Below are 24,296 nucleotides of genomic sequence, written 5' to 3'. Positions count from 1 at the left end.
TACACACACACATATATATGATGGAATACTACTCCACCAAAAATAGGAATGAATTAATGCCATTCACAGCAACCTGGATGGGATTAGAGACTATTATTCTAAGTGAGGTAACTCAGGAATGGAAAACCAAACATCATATGTCCTCACTCATAAGTGGGAGCTAAGTCATGAGAATGCAAAGGCATAGGAATGATACAATGGACTTTGGGGACTTGGGGGGAAAAGGGCAGGAAGGGGGTGAGGGATAAAAGGCTACAAATTGGGTTTAGTGTATACTGCTCGGGTGATGGGTTCACCAAAATCTCACAAATCACCACTAAAGAACTTACTCATGTAACCAAACACCACCTGTTCCTCAAAAATTTCTATGGAAATAAAAATTTTAAAAATTTTTAATAAAAATAAATAAATACATAAAAGATTATTATTAAAGATTAAAAAAAAAAAAGAAATTCCAGAAACTTCCGTTTTGCTAAAATGTTACTGGTTGGGTCTCGATGTTATCACCTCTGATAACTGCCACCTCGTCCCCACGGAGAGTTTTAAGGTGAATAGGAAATTTGCGTTCATAGAGAAAAAAGTACAATGCTGGACACTAAATTAATTCTACCAAGATGTTTAATCTCTGATTTCTGTGTTGCCGTAAACTTCATACATAGTCAACTAGCACTGAAAAGAAGGAAGAAATTGAAACGAGACAAAGGACATAACAAATTCTTTCCCTTGACTCTGAGTTTAATGCTGAACAACTATAAAAGCTATTGGTAGGACTTGGGTGTTCCCAAACATGCAGGTCCTACGACTACTGGGAGAGTAAGTGGGTTCCGCCAGAACTTAAGTTATCCCTTTCCGACTGCAATGTCTATAGTATTTCCAATAATGTATTCAGGATTCAAGGCAATGCTTTTCCAAACGGGAGCAGACAGATTTTTGAGGTGTGATCTACTTATTCCCCTTACTGAAGAAAAAAATAAGCCCGACTCTTTATATTTACCTAAATTAATAAATTGTATTCTTATTGACAACGAGAATAATAGCTTTGAAGTAAATACACACACTGTGCTTTAAAAGTCCACTCTGTCTCCCTGCTTTATTTTCTACACAATACATACATTATTTCAGATATACATTCAAAAGGACAGCTATGTACTGGTACTTTTAAAGAAATTATGCATTTTTCTGGTGCCAGAACACTCAGATGGTCCATTTACCACTTCAGGGAACTTGCCAGTGTTTTTTAAGCAGTGAAAGTTTCATTTTCTCACTTTTTTTAAGATTCCTATTCTCTTTCATGATATTCACTAATACTATGAAATTATTCAGACATTTTAGAAGCCATTAAAAGTAGAGAAAATTTCTATTCTCTATAGAATGTAGATCTTATATTTGTTTTTAAACCAAACAGGTGTGTCGAAAAAGGAGGCACAGGGATTTACACTTCTACAGTAACACGGCCTTCAGTTCAAAGCAGGCACACCAATGTCTAATCACTTTGACCAGTCACTTTCACGTAGGAGGAAGTCACGGTCTGTGGGTTAACTGATTCATTAGTTAGTAAATGTAATAAGTTCAACTTGCCTCCTTTCTTTGAGCCCCAAAAGTTCAATGGAAATGAGAAAAATATAAAGAATCCAGAGACTCTTAGATAGTAGGAACACAATTATCCCATAAAAAATGTAGAATGTCATCTTTTGTAAAAATTATTTGCAAAGTAGTTGAAGATGCTTTTTCAGAACCCCAGATACTCTCTCAAGTTCATTTTATAAAATGTTTAACAAGGCTTCATCAAGAACTTACATAAAATATAAAATCTGGGAAATACCATTCTGGACATAGGCCCTGGCAAAGATTTCATGATGAAGCAAGCAATTGCAACAAAAACAAAAATTGACAAATGGGACCTAATTGAACTAAAGCACTTCTGCACAGCAAAAGAAACTATGAACACAGTAAACAGACAACCTGCAGAATGGGAGGAAATATTTACAAACTATGTATCCAAAAGAGGTATAGTATCCAGAATCTATGAAGAATTTCAGCAAACCAACAAACAAAAAGCTAGCAATCCCATTAAAAAATGGTCAATGATCGTGAAAAGACACTTCTCAAAAGAAGACATACACACAGCCAATGAGCATGTGGAAAAAAGGTCCACATAACTAATCATTAAAGAAATGCAAATCAAGACCACAATGAGATATTGTCTCACACCAATCAGAATGGCCATTGTTAAAAAGTCAAAAAGCAACAGGTGCTGGCAAGGTTGAGGAGAAAAGGGAACACTTATTCACTGCTGGTGGGAATGTATATTAGTTCAGCCAATGTTGAAGGGAGTTTGGAGATTTTTCAAAGAACTGAAAACAGAACTACCATTCAACCCAACAATCCCATTACTGGGTATATACCTAAAGAAATAGAAATCATTCCAACATAAACATATCTGCACACATATGTTCACTGCTGCACTATTCACAATAGCAAAGATGTGGAATCAACCTAAATGTCCATTAGTGGTGGACTGGATAAAGAAAATGTGGCATATATACACCATGGAATACCACACAGCCATTAAAAAGAATGAGATCATGTTCTTTGCAATAGCATGGATGGAACTGAAGGCCGTTATCCTAAGTGAATTAACACATGAACAGAAAACCAAATACCACATGTTCTCACTTATGGGAGTTAAACATTGAATACACATGGATATGAAGAGAACAATAGACACTTGAGAGTGGAAGGTGGGAGGAGGATGAGAATTGAAAAACTACCTATCGAGCACTATGCTTATTACCTGGGTGATGAAATAATCTGTACATCAAATCCCCAAAACACACAATTTACCCATGTAACTAACAAATCTGCACATGTACCCCCAATCCAAAATAAGTTAGAAAGAAATAATAAAAATGAAATATATATGTGTGATTGATTCATGTCTACTTATGAATGTATCCACACCTAGATTTCTAGAAATACATATAAAACACAACAGTTTCAAAAGATTATAGGAAAACAGGAAGATATTTATGCTTCAGAAAACAAGATTTAATAAACATCTATTTGGCAACTATTGTTTTTCAGTCATAGTCTGGCTAGTAAGGACACTACACTGAGTAAGTCAGACATAATACCTGCCTTCATAGAGCAAGAAGCAGATAATGAAAAGTATAAAGAGAGTAACAGGGATGAGAAGGGCTAAAAATGTGCCAGGGACAAGATAGGAAAGGCAGAACAACTTTTCTTGTTTTCAATAACATTGTGTTTCATAAAAATGACAGCAAGAATTATAATCATAAATTAGAAATTCATTATAAAAGTAGTTGAGATCTCATAAGTGGTTGGTGCTTTAAAAAGTGGTAAAATGGAAGCTAAGATTTACCTTACTGCATAATCCTTGAATCCCTCATGGTCATTGTTGCTGAAAAGGAAAACAAGAAAAGAACAGTAATGAGATGAAGGAATGGATGGCTAATTGCTTGAACTGATTGATTGGTTGATCTTGTCAAGGTGGAGTGAACTACACAAATGGTATGAAAAACCTTTTGAGTATCTAGTTACCAACTAAAAATAATTACCTCATCCTGGGTCAGCATTTGATTGGGTTCCAACTGGATGCCAATTTAACTATTCTAAGTCTCATCATACAACATCCTGCCAACAAATATTTAGAGATCATCTCTAGATGCTATTCATACTTATACCAAGGCTTTAGTGCAAACATATTTCCCTTTTTTTCTTCTGTGGTCCTTTTACATATGTTGCTCCTTTACTAACATTTTGCTTTATCTAGGCATATCAACTTGTGAATAAATATATGTATATATTTTGTTTCCACAGTTTTAGGAAACAGGTGGTTTTTTGTTACATTGATACGTTCTTTAGTGGTGACGTCTGAGATTTTGGTGCACCCATCACCCAAGCAGTGTACGCCAGACCCAATGTGTAGTCTTTTATCCCTCACCCAACCCCCATCCTTCCCCCTAAATCCCCAGAGTCCATTATCTAATTCTTATGCCTTTGCATCCTCATAACTTAGCTGACACTTATAAGTAAGAAATACAATATTTGGTTTTCCATTCCTGGGTTACTTCACTTCAAAAAATAGTCTCCGGGGCCAGTCACGGTGGCTCACACCTATACTCCCAGCACTTTGGGAGGCCAAGGCAGGTGGATCACCTGAGGTCAGGAGTTCAAGACCAGCCTAGCCAACATGGTGAAACTCTGCCTCTACTAAAAATACAAAAATTAGCCAGGCGTGGTGGCATGCACCTGTAATCCCAGCTACTCGGGAGGTTGAGGCAGGAGAATCACTTGAACCCGGGAGGCGAGGCTGCAGTGAGCCAAGATTGTGTCATTGCACTACAGCCTGGGCAACAGAGCAAGACTCTGTCAAAAAAAAAAAAAAAAGAAGAAGAAAAAAAGAAAGAGAGAAAGGGAGGGAAGGAGGGAAGGAGTGAAGGAAGGAAGGAAGGAAGGAAGGAAGGAAGGAAGGAAGGGTATCCAACTCCATCAAAGTTGCTGCAAATGCCATTATTTCATTCCTTTTTTATGACAATATTTTTCTTTTTTCTTATACTTTAAGTTCTAGGGTACATGTGCACAACATGCAGGTTTGTTACATATATATGCATGTGCCATGTTGGTGTGCTGCACCCATTAATTCCTCATTTACATTAGGTATATCTCCTAATGCTATCCCTCCCCCCTCCCCCCACCCCACGACAGGCCCCGTGTGTGATGTTCCCCTTCCTGTGTCCAAGTGTTCTCATTGTTCAGTTCCCACCTATGAGTAAGAACATATGCTGTTTGGTTTTCTGTTCTTGCGATAGTTTGCTGAGAATGATGGTTTCCAGCTTCATCCATGTCCCTACAAAGGACATGAACTCATCCCTTTTTATGGCTTCATAGTATTCCATGGTGTATATGTGCCACATTTTCTTAATCCAGTCTGTCATTGATGGCCATTCGGGTTGGTTCCAAGTCTTTGCTATTGTGAATAGTGCCACAGTAAACATACGTGTGCATGTGTCTTTAGAGCAGCATGATTTATAATCCTTTGGGTATATACCCTGTAATGGGATGGCTAGGTCAAATGGTATTTCTAGTTCTAGATCCTTGAGGAATCACCACACTGTCTTCCACAATGGTTGAACTAGTTTACAGTCCCACCAACAGTGGAAAAGTGTTCCTATTTCTCCACATCCTCTCCAGCACCTGTTTTTTCTTGACTTTTTAATGACTGTATGGCAAAATTTTTGGACAGAAACACTGTTACTTGGATTGTCAGGTGACTAAAGAACATTCTGTCAACAACAAAAAGTAATTCATGATTAACATCAACCATAATAACATATTGTAACAAATTTCTCACAAACTGATAGCAAAAAAATACATTTATTATATTCAACAAATTCTATTCTTTGTGAAATCTGGGCAATTCAGTAGTCATTCAAAAGCCAAAGTAGGAGAAAACTCAGATAGTTCATCTAATTAAGTTTAAAAAGCATGTTCTCTAATTCTCTGCTAAAATGTCCCCGTTTCTCTTCCTTTGGCCAGTACAGCCAGATTAGGCAAGGGTGGGTTTGGTCTACCATCAGTCCTGAATACAAAAAGGGGAGACAAAGCATGAAATATTTACAACTGGGAAATATCTGCATTAGTGCAAATTGAGGGGCTTAGTACAGTCATAGACTTAGGATAAGAAGTCCTCTCTTACCATCTCACACCAGTTAGAATGGCAATCATTAAAAAGTCAGGAAACAACAGGTGCTGGAGAGGATATGGAGAAATAGGAACACTTTTACACTGTTGGTGGGATTGTAAACTAGTTCAACCATTATGGAAAACAGTATGGCGATTCCTCAAGGATCTAGAACTAGAAGTACCATATGACCCAGCCATCCCATTACTGGGTATATACCCAAAGGATTATAAATCATGCTGCTATAAAGACACATGCACACGTATGTTTATTGCGGCACTATTCACAATAGCAAAGACCTGTAATCAACCCAAATGTCCATCAGTGACAGACTGGATTAAGAAAATGTGGCACATATACACCATGGAATACTATGCAGCCATAAAAAAGGATGAGTTTGTGTCCTTTGTAGGGACATGGATGCAGCTGCAAACCATCATTCTCAGCAAACTATCGCAAGAACAGAAAACCAAACATCGCATGTTCTCACTCATAGGTGGGAACTGAACAATGAGATCACTTGGACTCGGGAAGGGGAACATCACACACTGGGGCCTATCATGGGGAGGGGGGAGGGGGGAGGGATTGCATTGGGAGTTATACCTGATGTAAATGACGAAGTGATGGGTGCTGATGAGTTGATGGGTGCAGCACGCCAACATGGCACAAGTATACATATGTAACAAACCTGCACGTTATGCACATGTACCCTAGAACTTAAAGTATAATAAAAAAAAAAATTTTGAACTGGGAAAAAAAAAAAAGAACTCTCAAATTTTCTCAAAACTATTCTTTCTTACCTACGACAAAGTCCACCACTTAATCATGATGTATAGCAATCTGAAGAGGTAAAGCCTAGCTATGCTGTCTAAAATAATAGCTACTAACCACATGTGGCTATAAAAGTTTAAATTAAAATTAAATTAAATTTAGAATTGTTACCCAGATACACTATCCACATTTCAAGTATTCAGTAGCCACATGTCATTAGTGACCACAGTCTCGGGCAGCACAGAAGTTCATTTCCAACATCTCAGAACATTCTACAGACAGAAATGCAGAGCCTTCCTAGAAAGTTCTTCTCTTTACTTGGAAGAGAGAAAGTGAGTCTTGAACAAATCCTGTTGGATGTAAAAAATATATTTGTTTCTGTGTAATTGTTGCCAGCCCTCAGGATACATCCCCACCCTGGAAACTACTGTGTTACTGTCAGTTATTCCCTTCTCTTTGTCTTTCATTTCAAATTTATCTGCTTGGACTGCCCAGTCCCACTTCTTTGAGTTTTACATCTCAAAAATTTTACCACTATCCTTGAGCCAGGCTCAGACCTGCCTCCCAGATTTACCTACACTTTCTATCAGATCAGCCTGCTTCTTGTTATATTTTCTCATCACAACAATACATTTTTACATTTTGAAAGGTTCTTCCTATGGAACTCAGTACACACCCATCCAGAGAAAAAGGTAGAAAGCAGACTTTTCTTTAGAGAAATAGAAGTAAGCCATTTCAGATCAAGTATTCTTCAGAGTTCTCTCCTCTTCATCAACTGTATCTACCCCAAATATCAAGTGAATACTTAGCCATAATATCTCAACCTAATGAGAAATAAATTGATGATTACATGAAAGTCAAACTTTTCCCTTAAGTTTCTTCACCTTGATATAAAGAAATAGAACTAAATTTCAGATTGTGTTCTTCTGGGCAAAGGTTTCTCTTATTCAAATATACCTTTTGAAGCCAGTCGAAAGGACTTGCTGATAAACATTTCAACACCACGCTTTATTACAACAAGTTATTTCTGTTGTTTACTATGTGGTTCGACCTTGATGAAAAGCAGATCTTCACCAGTGCATTTTTGTGCGAATTCCTTACCTTTCTGTTTACAAAAGAAAGTGAGGACCTTTCAGGGCTATTTGTCACCATGTCCTAGTAGCCAACAATGCACATTGTCAACTGCTTAAGGTTTCACTTCCTAATTAACTTTCCTAGAAGCATAAGAACGGTCTGAAAACACAAAGCTCTCCCATTAACCTTCCCTCATTCCACTCTACTCAGTCCTGGATGGATGATGAGTGTGTGGAACAATGAAGTCCTCCAGTGGGGTAGGAGTCATCCTGCACACAAAGAGAGTAATCTGAGAAAGCTTTCTGCAGAACAAATTAGTTATCTACTTCAGTTAGAACCTTTTTAAAGGATTACGACATTAAGACAGTCCTGCCCCAAACCCATGCATGAATGTTGAAGTTATTCTCAAACATATTTACTTCCTTCATTCCCAAAATGAGATTCATTTTCACTTAATCACTAACAATATTTCCCAGCCCTTAGCTGAGAGATTCCAGATCACACATGCACACAAAATTCCAACGTATTTAGTAATGGGGAACTTTAAATAGAGTCATTATTAAAATAAGTGGAATTTTATTTTAAATCTTTGATTAGGCATTTGTAATAAAATGCACTCCACTAAAGAATAACTACTTGAATGTCCTACAATTATTGTGCTGCTGTTCCTTTTAATTGAAGGAAATTATTTTGGCAAAATTTTTAGGTTATGTTTTTTAAAAATGTAATACTGCAATCATTTTACTTTGACATAGATGCAGGGATTGTTTTGCCCATTTTATAGGAAAAGGAAATAAGGAACAGAAAAGTAAAGTCACAAACCTCACATTGCACAATCTGTCAGCAAGGAAATCAAGAGCACACTGACTCGAAATAAGGTACATGTGTTTTAAAGGAAATCTCTTATCCTAGCCATGTTAGCATACTCTACCTATCTTAGAGAAGAAACTCAGATAGTTTCCTAGGCAGTATGTTGTTATTCATCTCAGAATATTCCTAAATCTTTGCAATACTTTTTATGTTTTTATGAAAGGGAGTCTTGCCTTATCGCCCAGGCTGGAGTACAGTAGCACCATCTGGGCTCACTGCAACCTCCGCCTCCTGGGTTCAAGTGATTCTCCTGTCTCAGCCTCCCAAGTAGCTGGGATTACAGGGCCCACCACCACACCCGGCTAATTTTTGTATTTTAGTAGAGACGGGGTTTCACTACGTAGGTCAAGCTGGTCTCGAGCTCCTGACCCCAAATGATCCACCCACCTTGGCCTCCCAAAGCGCTGGATTACAGGCGTGAGCTACTATGCCTGGCCAATCTTTGCAATACTTTTATAGCAACTAGAAATAGTGAAAGAAGAATAACCATGATATATCTGGCATTCCTTAACGCAGGATTCTGACTTCTTTCTTATAAGACCACTCATTTTTAAAACTCTGCCTTTTCTCTAGACCACATTCAGTCAACATTATTAAGCAGATAATGTATCTCAGGATACATTTCCAAAGCCATGATATCCCCAGCTCAACTGGGCTGGCTACAGAAACCACCATTGATTACATACACATTTGCTTTCTACTACTAAAATTCACTTTGCATAGAAGGTAAAAAATTCAGGTAACTTCACTAGTTCTTCCAAATAATCTCTTATATCTACCAAAGAGAAAAGTGGTGAGGGGACCCTGAGTTTGGTAGATGAAAGCAGCTGGAAAACTGAAGACAATGCATACAAATTCCAGTAGGGAGTGATTGCCACTGGGTCTTATTGCCACGTGGTCATAAGGAAAAGCCCAACTGAAGTCCAGAAGAGCTAATCTCCCTCCTATGACTCAAATGTAAAAAAGAAATGCCTTAGTAAAGCTCCTGGGGACCAGTGGCTGGGATCAGCCCACAAAGCCTTTTCTGAGACAGCTCTTCTTTGGCAATTACTTATCCACTGAGTAGGAAATTTAAGGGCAAAGGTAAAATGAGCTAAGAAAACCCAGAAAGAACATTCTGATCTTGAAAGCAAATGAACATGGTCCTCTTCATTAAAGGACATTAGAAAGGCTGGCTGTGTCTAAGTGCTGCCTGGTTGCTGCTCAAACATAGCAAACATTTGTACAGTGAAAGAATCAATGACACTAATAATTTGTAATTCTTGTACAAGCAATCTGGGCACTTGCCAGGTCAGCTTAAGTTGACTATGACCAGGTTAAAAAGAAAAAAGGACTTTCAAGGACCATCAAGAACAAACTAGCCTGCTGCATATAAGAATCTGAACAATGATTTATGTAAACATTATCATGCAGAATAGTCGCACTGATTTCTTACTTGAGCCCTTGCCTAACTAAATATATAAGAAAACAGGAATTCCCACCTCAATCACATGTTATTCCAACCTATACACAAGATGTAAAGAGATAACCATGTGTAAAATTGTTGTGCGGAGCCCTGAACTAACCAAGAAGCAAAGGGAAAGGAGGATGAAATAATTTAGAATCATGTGGCTGATTAAATAATTGCCAAAATAAAATTTGCTTTCCAACATTAAACTCTTCTTCCCAATGGAAGTGCAGTTTGGACTGTAAGTTTCACCCTCAGATGTTCTTTTCTGCAGATCTGAAGCAGGTGAAATAAGTAATTAAACGAGAGAGAGGTCCCATGTGCTAAATCTGTGTGCAGCAAGGGGAGGAAGGCAGCCAAAAAAGAGATGCCTCTTTTCAGTGACAGTGACGTATGCTCGGTGTTAAGAGACCAGGGACGGACCAGGTTGGCTAATGGGAGGAGGAATCAGAATGCAGATGAGTTAGGCATGGTGGGCAGGCCACTGGACCCTCAATTGACCTGCCAATGAGAAGGCCTTGAGAACATTCAGAGGAAGGCAGGAATCCCAAGTGCAAACATAAGGTTAAGTTTGAAGCCAATGGGGCGATCTGATCTTGTACAACATGAAGGCATCAGGCACCAACTTTCCCTGAATGATTTGCTGCTGTGTCCATGAGCTTCTGTGAACCCAATTTAGAACCCATAGCTCTTGTTAAGAGAAACAAACTAATAACCAATTATCAGTTTACCCATAGAAACAATGTTGTCCACTACCAAGTGGGATCCAGAAAAGAGGTAGAATCAAATAGTGACTTCTGAGGTCAAGTAAAAATGTCATGTGCTAGTATAAACTGTCACTATACCTAACATCTTTTCCCTCCAGGAGCAACATAGATATATATCAGCTCACATAAATCAATAACCACATCCTCACATTTTACATAAAAATCACGACGGAGAAAGAAAAAGTCAAGGGTTTAGGATATGGGGTTTTGGAATTTTTCAAGATATGAATATTTGCCCTTCACTATAATTTATAACTGCTTTTTATAAAAAGCACTCTGTGATGAAATGTAAATGGTGATTCTGAAATGTTGAAGAGAAACAACTGCAGGTTTTATGCAGGTGAACAATAACACAGAATTGTGTTGCTAGAGACAGAAAGGAGGGGAGAACAAAAAGTAGACGGAACATGATAATGGCGTCAAAGGTCCAAAGAAGATGGACAAAATATAAGCATGTTATTAGTCACTGCTACTTCAGGCATTCTGCTAAAATCGCTTTGGAACTATTATATTTTAAAAATCACAAACTGTAATATCCCCACTGAAAAGTTTACCCATTTTAGTATTTCTTCTTGTAACATTGATCACCCTTTATTATATTTGCATGCTTAATGTCTCTCTTTATAGCTAGGTGCTGTGCTCTCTGAGGTCAAGTTCCTTGTTGACTTTGCTCACGATTATATTTCTGAATTCTGGCACTTTGACACTGTAAGTGCTAAATAAATAGTTTAGGGATGGGGAGGGAGGAAGGTCGGGGAAGGAAAAAAGTGAGAGAGGAAAGGAAAGAAAGAAGGAGGAGATGAAGAAATTACATGTAATTTTAAGTAACAATCAAGGTACTTAATGTCTAAATAGTATAACTCGATCTGAATAGAGTTATTTGTAAATGATTTGAGCGAGCTTCAACAATTTACATCCCCAGGGTTATGGACACATACATAAGAATTTAGATAGTAGGATGTAAAATACATTGTAAAACTTTTGAAAAGTAAGAATTCACAGGGGATGCCAACTTCCCATGAGTAAGATTTATTTATTTATGTATTTTTGACTTCTAGGTTCAGAGGGTACATGTACAGGTTTGTTACATGGGTGAACTGCATGTCACTAAGGTTTGGTGTACAAATAATCACCACAAAGGTGGTGAGCATAGCACCTGATAGTTTTTAAACCCACAACTCCCTCTCACCCTCCCACCTCAAGTGCCTATTGTTTCCATCTTTGTGTCCATGTGTATTAAATTTAGCTCCCACCAGCAAGTGAAAATATTCAGTATTTGGTTTTCTGTTCCTGCATTAATTTGCTTAGGAAAATGGCTTCCGCTTGCACCCATGTTGCTGCAGAGGATATGATCTCATTCTTTTTAATGGCTGTGTAGTATTCCATGTTGTGTATGTACCACATGTTCTTCATCCAGTCCACTGTTCAAAGGCATCTAGGTTAATTCCATGTCTTTGCTGTTGTGAATATGTGCTATGTATTCACTGTGCTACGATGAACATATGCATGCATGTATCTTCATGGTAGAATGATTTATACTCTTTTTGGTATACACCCAGTAATGGGATTGCTGGGTCTAATGGTAGTTCTCTTTTCAGTTCTTTGAAAAATCTCCAAACTGCCTTCAACAGTGGCTGAACTAATTTACATTCCTACCAGCAGTGTAGAAGTGTTCCCTTTTCTCCACAGCCTTACTAGTATCTGTTATTTTTTGATTTTGTAAAAATAGCCATTCTGACTGGTGTAAGATGATATCTCATTGTGGTTTTGATTTGCATTTCTTTAGTGATTAGTGATGTGGGGGATTTTTTCACATGCTTATTGGTTGTGTGTATATATTCTTTTCATAAGTGTGTCTATTCATGTCCTTTACCCATTTTTAACTGTGGTGGGTTGTTTTTTGCTTCTCGAATCATTTAAGTTCCTTATAGACTCTGTATATTAGATGTTTGTTGGATGCACCGTTTGTGAATATTTTCTCCCATTCTGCAGGTTGTCTGTTTACTGGGTTGATAGTTTCTTTTGCTGTGCAGAAGCTCTTTAGTTTATGTCCTATTTGTCAATTTTTGGTTTTGTTGCAATTGCTTTTGGGGACTTAGCCATAACTTCTATGCCAAGGCCAATGTCCAGAATAGTATTTCCTAGGTTTTCTTCTAGGGCTTTTTATAGTTTTAGGTTTTATGTTGAAGTCTTTAATCTATCTTGAATTGATTTTTGTATGTGGTAAAAGAAATGGGTCCAGTTTCAGTCTTATACATATGGCTAGCCAGTTATCCCAGCACCATTTATTGAATAGAGAGTCCCCTTTCCCATTGCTGATTTTTGTAAACTTTGTCAAAGATCAAATGGCTGTAGGTGTGCAGCTTTATTTCTGTGTTCTCTGTTATGTTCCACTGGTCTACGTGCCTGCTTTTGTACCACTATCATGCTGTTTTGGTTACCGTAGCCTTGTAGCATAGTTTGAAATCAGGTAGTGTGATACCCCCTGCTTTGTTGTTGTTGTTTTGCTTAGGATTGCTTTGGCTATTTGGACTCTTTTTTGATTCCATATGAATTTTAGAATAGTTTTTTCTAATTCTGTGAAAAATGTCCTTGGCAGTGTGACAGAAATAGCATTGAATCTGTAAATTGCTTTGGGCAGTATAGCCATTTTAATAATATTGACTCTTCCTATCCATGAGCATGGAATGTTCTTCCATTTGTTTGTGTAATTTCTGATTAATTTCAGCTGTGTTTTATAAATTTTGTTGTAGATATCTTTCACTTCCTTGGTTAGCTGTATTCCCAGGTATTTTATTCTTTTTGTGGCTATTGTAAATGGGATTGTGTTCTTGATTTGGCTATCAGCTTGTACTTTATTGGTGTATACAAATGCTACTGATTTTTGTACACTGATTTTGTATCCTGAAACTTTTCTAAAGTTGTTTATCAGTTCTAGAAGATTTTTTTGGCAGAGTCTATGGGGTTTTCCAGGTATAGAATCATACTGTCTGTGAAGATAGTTTGACTTACTGTCTTCCTATCTGGATGCATTTTATTTCTTTTTCTTGCCCACTTGCTCTAGCTAGGACTTCCAGTACTATGTTGAATAGCAGTGGTAAAAGTGGGCATCCCTATCTTGTTTCCTTTCTCAAAGAGAATACTTCCAGCTTTTGCCTATTCAGTATGATGTTGGTTATGGGTTTGTCATAGATGGTTCTTATTATTTTGAGGTATGTTTCTTTGATTCCTAGTTTGTTAAGAGTTTTTAACATGAAGGGACATTGAGTTTTATCAAAAGGCTTTTCTGCATCTATTGAGATGATCATGTGGTTTTTAATTCTGTTTATGTGGTGCATCACATTTATTGATTTGTGTATGTTGAACCCAACTTGCATCCCATAAATAAAGCCTACTCGATCATCGTGGTAACTTTTTGATGTGCTACTGGACATGGTTAGCTAGTATTTCACTGAGGATTTTTGCATTCATGTTCATCACGGATACTGAAGCTTTCTTTGTGTTGTGTCTCTGCAAGGCTATAGTATCAGAATGATGTTGGCTTCATAGAATGAGTTAGGGAGGAGACCTCTCTCCTCTTTTTTTGGAATAATTTCCATAGAATTGGTACTAGATCTTTTTATGTCTGGTAGAATTTAGCTGTGAATCTGTTTCATCTCGAGGTTTTTTTATTTTTTTTATTGGTAGAGCTTTTTTATTACTACTTCAATGTCAGAACACATTATTGGTCTGTTCAGGATTTCAATTTCTTCCTGGTTCAATATTGGGAGGCTCTATGGTCCCAGGAAATTATCCACTTCTGCTTTGTTTTCTAGTCTGTATGCACAGAGATATTCACAATAGTCCCTGAAGGTTTTTATATTTCTGTGGAGTCAGGTGGTAATGTTACCTTTGTCATTTCTGATTGTGCTTAGTTGGATCTTCTCTTTTTATTAACCTACCTATCGGTCTATAAATCGTGTTTATTCTTTCAAAAAACAAATTTTGGTTTTGTTGATCTTTTGTGTGGATTTTTACATCTGAATTTTGTTCAGTTCAGCTCTGATTTGGGTTCTTTTTTTCTCCTGGCTTTGAGGTCGGTTTGCTCTTGTTTTTCTAGTTTCTCTAGGTGCAATGTTAGGTTGCTAATTTAAGATCTAATTTCTTGATGTAGGCATTTAGCACTGTAGATTTTCCTCTTAATACTGCTTTACCTGTGCCCCAGAGATTCTGGTATGTTCTACCCAGTAGCAGAATATACATTCTTCTCATCTGCACATAGCACATACTGTAAAACTGACCACATGCTCTGCCATAAAGTATCAATGAACTTTAAAAAATCATTTAAAAAATCATACCAACCACATTGTTTCGTTAGTTTCAAAGAGTTTATTTTTTATCTTTGTCTTAATTTTATTCTTTACCCAAAAGACATTTAGAAGTAGGTTGTTTAATTTCCATGTAATTGTATGGTTTTGAGATATCTTCTTGGTATTGAATTCTATCTTTATTGAGCTGTGGTCTGAGAGTGTAGTTGGTATAGCTTTGGTCTTTTTGAATTTGTTGGTACTTTATGGCTTAGCATGTGGTCAATCTTAGAGTATGTGCTGTATGCAGATGAGAAGAATGTATATTCTGTTGTTGGCTGGAGTGTCTTGTAAATGTCTATTAGGTCTATTTGGACAACTGTGAGTTTTAAGTTCAGAATATCTCTGTTAGTTTTCTGCCTCAATGATCTGTCTAATGCTATCAGTGAGGTGTTGAAATCTCCCACTATTATTGTGTGTTTACCTAAGTCTCTTCATAGGTCTCTAAAACTTAATTTATGAATCTGGATGCTCCAATATTGGATGCATATGTATATTTAGGATAGTCATATCTTCTTGTTGAATTGCACCCTTTATTACTTTGTAATGTCATTTTGTCTTTTTTGATCATTGTCTGCTTTGTCTGATATAAGAATAGCAACCTCTGTTCTTTTTTTGTTTCCTGTTTGCCTACAGGTCTTTCTCCATCCATTTACTTTATCTTGTGTGTGTCACTACATGTGAGGTGGATCTCTTGAACACAGCAGACAATGGGGTCTTGCTTCTTTATCCAACTTGCCACTGGTATCAGGTATTGATCTTTTGTTTCCATGTTCAGCATTCACTTAAAGACATTCTGTAAGGCAGGTCTAATGGTAACTAACTCATTTAGCTTTGTCTTCTCTGAAAATAATTTTATTTGTCCTTCTCTTATGAAGCTTAATTTGATGGGATATGAAATTCTTGGTTGGAATTTCTTTTCTTTAAGGATGCTGAAAATAGGCCTTCAACCTCTTCTGGCTTGTAAGGTTTCTGTCAAAGAAACTATTCACCTGACAGGCTTCTCTTTGTAAAAATAAGGAATGCTTCATGAATTTCTGTGTTATCCTTGTGCAGGAGCCACGCTATCTTCTTTGTATCATTCCAATTTTAGCACGTGTGCTGCAAAAGCAGGCACATGAATAAGACTTAAATTCTGAGTATACTAGGATGAATGAATCAACAGAAAAATGATGTGAGATTCAATTAGGGTAAGGACTATTTGGGTATTCATTCTCTTCTTGTATGTTTTTATGCTTTTGGAGAGTTCTTGTAAAAGAGTAAATTGACATTAATAGTACAGCAGCTGTTGGTAAACAATAACTAAAGCATCAAGTCTAGGGAGGTATGGTGTTAGGGTAAAATCACTGATTCAGAGACGTGGGGGTTTAACCCTAATAAATCCCATAATCTAACTAGGTTATAGTTTTTCCAACTGTTAAATGAAAATAGCAAATCATATTATTTCTGAAGACATTTTGAATTATAAATTATACCTTTATACCTAACTTTATACCTAAGTTTCATACTTTAGTGAGACTGCCAGAAAAGCAACAACAATAAATAGTATGTCCTCTTAATACACAGATATTTTTAGAGTACTAATTCTTTGTGGCTGTTAGACAAAACTGTAAAGTTCAGGATTTAAAAAATAAAGTTGTTAAACAAAGGTTTAAGCATATTTTTAGCTCTCAGTTTTATGTAAATGTTCTCGCCTGATTATTTTCTCAATATATGTAATCACGTTTTTCTGTTTGAAAAAACTACCCAACTGAGCCAGAAGGCTTAGACAACAGAATTAGATATTTGATGTGTGACTTAAGAAAGCAAAATATTCATGCAATGTGTCCCCTTGGATGCAGATGGTCTTTTATCGTCACCATTGTAATATGAGATGCTTGGCAATGTGCTAACGTGGTTACATCTTATCTTATCTGTTTATCACCACAATCCCTAAGAATAGAAATTTTCGTTCTCACAAATGTCCATCAGTGACAGACTAGATTAAGAAAATGTGGCACATATACACCATGGAATACTATGCAGCCATAAAAAAGGATGAGTTTGTGTCCTTTGTAGGGACATGGATGCAGCTGGAAACCATCATTCTTAGCAAACTATCACAAGAACAGAAAACCAAACACCGCATGTTCTCACTCATAGGTGGGAACTGAACAACGAGATCACTTGGACTCAGGAAGGGGAACATCACACACCGGGGCCTTTCACGGGGAGCGGGGAGGGGGGAGGGATTGCATTGGGAGTTATACCTGATGTAAATGACGGGTTGATGGGTGCTGACGAGTTGATGGGTACAGCACACCAACATGGCACAAGTATACATATGTAACAAACCTGCACGTTATGCACATGTACCCTAGAACTTAAAGTATAATAAAAAAATAAATAAATAAATAAATAATAAAATAAAATAAAATAAAACATTTAAAAACAGAAATTCAAAGAGCTTCAGTAACTTGATCATGGTTACACAGCTAATAAATGGTAGAACTGGGCTTTGAACCCAGGTCCAAACTGCTTTTCAATCTGTGCTCCATGCTGCCTCCATGTTCTCTCTCATGCTTCAGCTTACTGAAGAGCAAAGAGCCAAAAAAAAAAAAATGGGGTCCAAATTGTTACAGAAAGTCCTTGAATCACTGATGGGTATTGCTACCAATAGCTCTAAGTAATATATGTGTGGGTGGTAGACATCAAAGCTCACAAAGCAATCCCGGTCAATTGTCCCTTCAGATGAATGCCCATAACCACTGCTGGAAAATTACCAAGTTGCCACAGCAAAGGAAAATAGGGCTGTAATAAATGCTCTCTCTTTTGTGGAAGTGGCACATAGACTTTCACTCACAGCTCATTGGTCAGAACTGGTCATATGCCTCCTAATGACCAAGGGCCAAGAAGTCAATCCTGTCAAGAAGAAGGGAAACCAAAACTATTTTGGAAATAACACAAATGGCTACCATAATAACTATAGCACCAAGCGATGTGAGCTGTATGTGTGTAAGAAGTGTTAAAGAAGCATAAAGAAGGATACTGGAGGAGCAGAGAAGCTTCCATAAAGAAGTGACATTTTAAAATATGCTGTAAATATTCACTTTGTGAAGAAAAGCAAGGGCCAGGCACAGTGGCTCATGCCTGTAATCCCAGCACTTTGGGAGGCTAAGGCAGGCAGATCACCTGAGGTCAGGATTTCGAGACCAGCTTGGCCAACCATGGCCAACATGATGAAACCCCATGTCTACTAAAAATACAAAAATTACAGGTGGTGGGCACCTGTAATCCCAGCTACTCAGGAGGCTGAGGCAGGAGAATCACTTGAACCCGGGAGGTAGAGGTTGCAGTGAGCTGAGATTGCACCAGTGCACTCCAGCCTGGGCAACGCAGTAGAGAGTGAAAAAAAAAAAAGGGGGAGAGGGGAGCGGAGGGGAGGGGAAGGAGAGGGAAATATAAGGTAAGAAAGGTGTATTGCAGGAGAGGAAAAAGAACTACCAAACAAAGGTTTCTATGTGATGGTAACTGCATATTCAGGAAAACAATGAAATAGCTGGTGAAGATATGGCAGAAATACTTAAATTTTACTATGCTTAGCTTAAGAATTCTCTGAGGAGATCCAGATTTCACTTGCCCCCATAGACATTCTAATGCTGCAGATCTGGGGCAGGTCATAGGTATATCCATCTCCGCCCTCCATCTCATGCTGTGATTCCAATGGAGAGGTCCATGGACTACACTGTGAGATATACTAAAATAGGAAGTATGATGAGAAGTGGCTTATGAAGGTCTAGAAAGGAAGAATTGGAACCAGAACCTGAAAGTGTTAGTTTTTCTAGCTAGACAATTGTCCTTAATCTTTAGGGAAAGCAAACAGTGGGTACCTTTAATCAGAGGAGCTGTTTGGTGGCAGTACGAAGGATAGATTGGAATAAAAAGAGACTACAATGAGAACAATTGGCCTAGGAAGCTACTGCTGCATTGACGTAAGGTATAGCTGGTGAAAACCTGAACTACAAGTGTTACTTTGAGGCTTGCATGTGTATTATCGAAAAATAAATAACGGCAACAATTGTTTTGAATTTAGACTAATGAAAATTTTTTGAAAGAAGTGGTTTTCTCACTGACATTGTTTGGAATTGGTGATACATGGGGATAATAAAAATCAGATTGACTTTTAGTTAGTTGCATCATTATTTTAACATCTCTGCAGATACTGCATGCCCCTACTCTATGTAGCTTGGAGAGCCCTGCTCCCACTACCCCACCTTTGCTGTGTCTCTGGTGGGGAACCAGTTTGCAGTTCAAGGAGTTTTGACAAATACATACATCTATGAAACCACCATTACAATCAAAATATGAAAATTTCTATCATCTCCAATGGTGCTCTGTAACCCTTCCCAGCCAGTTCCCAACCTCCACCCTTGGCCTTAGTAAACACTGATTTACTTTCTATCACTATAGACTTTACTTGTCTTATCTAGAGTTTTATATAAATTGAATTATTCAATATGTATTTTTCATGTCTGGCTTATTTTTCTCAGAAGACTGTTCCAGAGATTCATCCAGGTTGTTGCATAAATCAACAGTTCCTCTGTTTTATCGCTGAGTAATATTCCATTGTTTAAATGTAGTAGAATTATTTATCTGTTAACCTGTTAACAAACGCTTGAGTTGTTTTCCATTTGGGGCTACTATGAACAAAGCTAATTCAAAGAAATCTTTGTGTAGACATGATTTTTTTTACTTTTTCTGGGCAAATACTTAGGGCTGCTAAAATTTCTATGTCATATGGCAAGTGTGTGCTAAACTTTATAAAAAACTTTCAAACTGTTTCCAAAGTGATATCATCCTATATTCCCACCAGCACTGTATGAGAGTTCCAGTCACTTCAGACCTGGTGTTATTAGACTTTTTAACTGTAGCCATTCCAGTGGGTGTAATGATATATCATTATTGACCCTTCCCTTTGGCTGTAAGTTTTTTGTAAGATTAGTGATTTGTACTAGCTCATTCCAATTATTTTCTTAACACTCTCAGATCCCAAATGCAGCTAAAGGAAGAATTCAAACCATGATCATTTATATAAGGATAAATATAAGGATTATATTACATTATAAGGATTACTCTTCAATAGTAAATCATAGACTCAGGGTTTTAATGGTGATGGAAAAACAAAGTTCTATACATCACTTTTTGGTGAGTTCTACATTTTACCTAGTACTCATTCAAAGAAAAAGTGGCTATTCCTGAAGTCCTGCAATATTTCCTTTTCCTACCTCATATAGAAATATCCACACAAAGCACTGGCTTTTCTTTATAAGGCTTGTTTCGTTTCCATATTCCAGGTTAAGTATTATTTTTTTCTTTTGAACTAAGATTATGTAACAAACAAAAGACACTGCAGAGAAAAATCAAGTGACACATCACATAATTCTTTTAGGTTAGGAAGAGATTTCCTATGGAAGATCAGGACCAAACTGCTCCAGGGTGAGAAAGAAAACAGAGCTGCAGTTATACAGCTGCAAATCAGCTAAGGACATTTATTTTTTCTTGTAACTAACTTTACACTTCTGAATGGTCATGATTGTTCATGTAACAAAGCTATTTTTTTTGAAGGATCACTTCCTCAGCTGAAGATGATTTTGTTCCGAAGGGAAAACGCACACGTATACAAAAACACATGCTCCAACACACACTCAGCTATTGTTGCTAAGGTTTAGGTATGAATTCGCACAATCCTGCATTTAAACATCTGGTCGGGGGTAAAAAGTTATTGATCATAAGCATAAACTAACTGTGATAGTATTTAATAGTAAGCAGTATTCATGAGCAATAAAAATATTCATTTTATTTTATAGCAGGAATTCTGGTAATTCTTATAATTCTGGTGATTCTACCTGAATATATACCCTTTGTCCTACCTATAAGTGGCTATATATAAACTTAGAAATTTAAACCTAATAGAGTGGAGGTAAGATGCCATCTCATGCCAGTTAGAATGGTGATCATTAAAAAGTCAGGAGACAACAGATGCTGGAGAGAATATGGAGAAACAGGAACACTTTTACATTGCTGGTGGGAAGGTAAATTAGTTCAAACATGGGAGACAGTGTGGTGATTCCTCAAGGATCTAGAATCAGAAATACCATTTGACCCAGCAATCCCATTACTAGATATATACCTAAAGGATTATAAACCATTCTACTATAAAGACACATGCACACATATGTTTCTTGCAGCATTGTTCACAATAGCAAAGACTTGGAACCAATCCAAATGCCCATCAATGATAGACTGGATAAAGAAAATGTGGCACATACACACCATGGAATCCCATGAAGCCATAAAAAAGGATGAGTTCATGTACTTTGCAGGGACGTGGATGAAGCTGGAAACCATCAATCTCAGCAAACTAACACAGCAACAGAAAACCAAACACCGCATGTTCTCAGTCATAAGTGGGAGTTGAACAATGAGAACACATAGACACAGAGAGGGGAACATCACACACTGGGACCTGTCAGGGGGTTGGGGAACTACCGGAGGGATAGCATTAGGAGAAATACTTAATGTAGATGACGGGTTGATGAGTGAAGCAAACCACATGGCACATGTATACCTATGTAATAAACCTGCACATTCTGCACATGTATCCCAGAATTTAAAGTATAATTTAAAAAAGATTATCTAGTCCAATAACCTCGTTTTCCAAATTGAAGAAATCGAGGCCCATATGCCCATGGAGCCTTGCTCACTGCTAGCACAGCAGTCTGAGATCAAACTGCAAGGCAGCAGCCTGGCTGGGGAAGGGGGGTCTGCCATTGCTGAGGCTTGAGTAAGTAAACAAAGCAGCCTGGAAGCTCGAACTGGGCAGAGCCCAACGCAGCTCAGCAAGGCCTACTGCCTCTATAAACTCCACCTCTGTGGGCAGGGCATAGCTGAATAAAAAGTAGCAGACAATTTCTGCAGACTTAAACGTCCCTGTCTGACAGCTCTGAAGAGAACAGTGGCTCTCCCAGCATGGTGTTTGTGCTCTGACAACGGACAGACTGCCTCTTCAAGTGGGTCCCTGACCCCCGTGTAGCCTAACTGGGAGACACCTCCCAGTAGGGGCCGACAGACACTTCATACAGGCAGGTGCCCCTCTGGGATGGAGCTTCCAGAGGAAGCATCAGGCAACAATATTTGCTGTTCTGCAGCCTCTGTTGGTGATATCCAAACAAACAGGGTCTAGAGCAGACCTTCAGCAAACTCCAACAGACCTGCAGCTGAGGGATCTGACTGTTAGAAGGAAAACTAACAAACACAAAGGAATTACATCAACATCAACAAAAAGGAGATCTAAAACAAAATCCCATCTGTAGGTCACCAACATCAAAGACCAAAGGTAGATAAAACCACAAAGACAGGGAGAAACCAGAACAGAAAAGCTGAAAATTCTAAACCTCCCAAGGATCACAGCTCCTCACCAGCAACAGAACAAAGCTGGACAGAGAATGACTTTGACAAGTTGACAAAGTAGGCTTCACAAGGTCGGTAATAACAAACTTCTCCAAGCTAAAGGAGCATGTTCTAACCCAACACAAAGAAGCTAAAAACCTTGAAAAAAGGTTAGACGAATGGCTAACTAGAATAAACAGTGTGGAGAAGTCCTTAAATGACCTGATGGAGCTTAAATCCATGGCATGAGAACTTTGTGACACATGCACAAGCTTCAATAGCCAATTCAATCAGGTGGAATAAAGGGTATCAGTGATTGAAGATCAAATTAATGAAATAAAGCAAGAAGACAACTGAAGATCAAATTAATGAAACAAAGCGAGAAGAGAAGTTTAGAAAAAAAGTGTAAAAAGAAACAAACAAAGCCTTCAAGAAAAATGGGAATATGTGAAAAGACCAAATCTACGTTTGCCTGGTGTACCTGAAAGTGATAGAGAGAATGGAACCAAGTTGGAAAACACTCTTCAGGATATTATGCAGGAGAACTTCTCCAAATTAGCAAGGCAGGCCAACATTCAAATTAAGGAAATATAGAGAACACCACAAAGATACTCCTCAAGAAGAGCAACCCCAAGACACATAATTGTCAGATTCACCAAGGTTGAAATGAAGGAAAAAACGTTAAGGGCAGCCAGAGACAAAGGTCAGGTTACCTACAAAGGGAAGCCCATCAGACTAACAGTAGATTTCTTGGCAGAAACCCTACAAGCCAGAAGAGAGTGGAAGCCAATATTCAACATTCTTAAAGAAAGAATTTTCAAACCAGAAGTTCAAATCCAGCCAAACTAAGCTTCATAAGTGAAGGAGAAATAAAATCCTTTACAGACAAGCAAGTGCTGAGAGATTTTGTCACTACCAGGCCTGCCTTACAAGAGTTCCTGAAGGAAGCACTAAACACGGAAAGGAACAACCAGTACCAGCCACTGCAAAAACATGCCAAATTATAAAGACCATCTATGCTAGGAAGAAACTGCATCAACCAACGGGCAAAATAACCAGCTAACATCATAATGACAGGATCAAATTCACACATAACAATATTAACCTTAAATGTAAATGGGCTAAATGCCCAATTAAAAGACACAGACTGGCAAATTGGATAGAGTCAAGACCCATCAGTGTGCTCTACTCAGGAGACCCATCTCATGTGCAGAGACACACACACGCTCAAAATAAAAGGATGGAGGAAGATCTACCAAGCAAATGAAAAAAAAAAAAAAAAGCAGAGGTTGCAACCCTACTCTCTGATAAAACAAACTTTAAACCAACAAAAGTCAAAAGAGACAAAGAAGGTCATTATACAATGGTAAAGATATAAATTCAACAAGAAGAGCTAAATATATATGCACCCAATACAGGAGCACCTAGATTCATAAAGCAAGTTCTTAGACACCTACAAAGAGACTCAGACTCCCACCCAATAATAATGGGAGACTTTAACACCCCACTGTTAATGTTAGACAGTTCAACAAGACATAAGTTTAACAAGGATATCCAGGACTTGAACTCAGCTCTGTATTGGACCTAATAGACATGTATAGAACTCTACACCCCAAATCAACAGAATATACATTCTTCTCAGCACCACATCGTACTTACTCCAAAATTGACCACGTAACTGGAAGTAAACCACTGCTCAACAAATGTAAAAGAACAGAAACCACAAGAAACTATCTCTTAGACCACAGTGCAATCAAATTAGAACTCAGGATTAAGAAACTCACTCACAACCGACAACTACATGGAAACTGAACAGCCTGCTCCTGAATGACTACTGGGTAAATAACGAAATGAAGGCAGAAATTAAGATGTTCTTTGAAACCAATGAG

General features: G+C 37.8%; 1 protein-coding gene across 1 annotated transcript in view; it reads right to left on the bottom strand.

Annotated features, from left to right (window-relative positions):
* LOC105538747 overlaps positions 1–24,296 on the bottom strand; it is a 515,143-nt gene that overhangs the window by 180,490 nt on the left and 310,357 nt on the right. The window contains exon 5 of the mRNA XM_011978685.1: positions 3,388–3,421. Coding sequence (XP_011834075.1) covers positions 3,388–3,421 — 34 coding nt within the window. The remainder of the gene's footprint in view (positions 1–3,387; positions 3,422–24,296) is intronic.

The sequence above is a fragment of the Mandrillus leucophaeus genome, unplaced genomic scaffold, assembly GCF_000951045.1.
Source record: "Mandrillus leucophaeus isolate KB7577 unplaced genomic scaffold, Mleu.le_1.0 Scaffold198, whole genome shotgun sequence".
Lineage (NCBI taxonomy): Eukaryota > Metazoa > Chordata > Mammalia > Primates > Cercopithecidae > Mandrillus > Mandrillus leucophaeus.
This window is presented reverse-complemented; position numbering and strand designations above follow the sequence as displayed.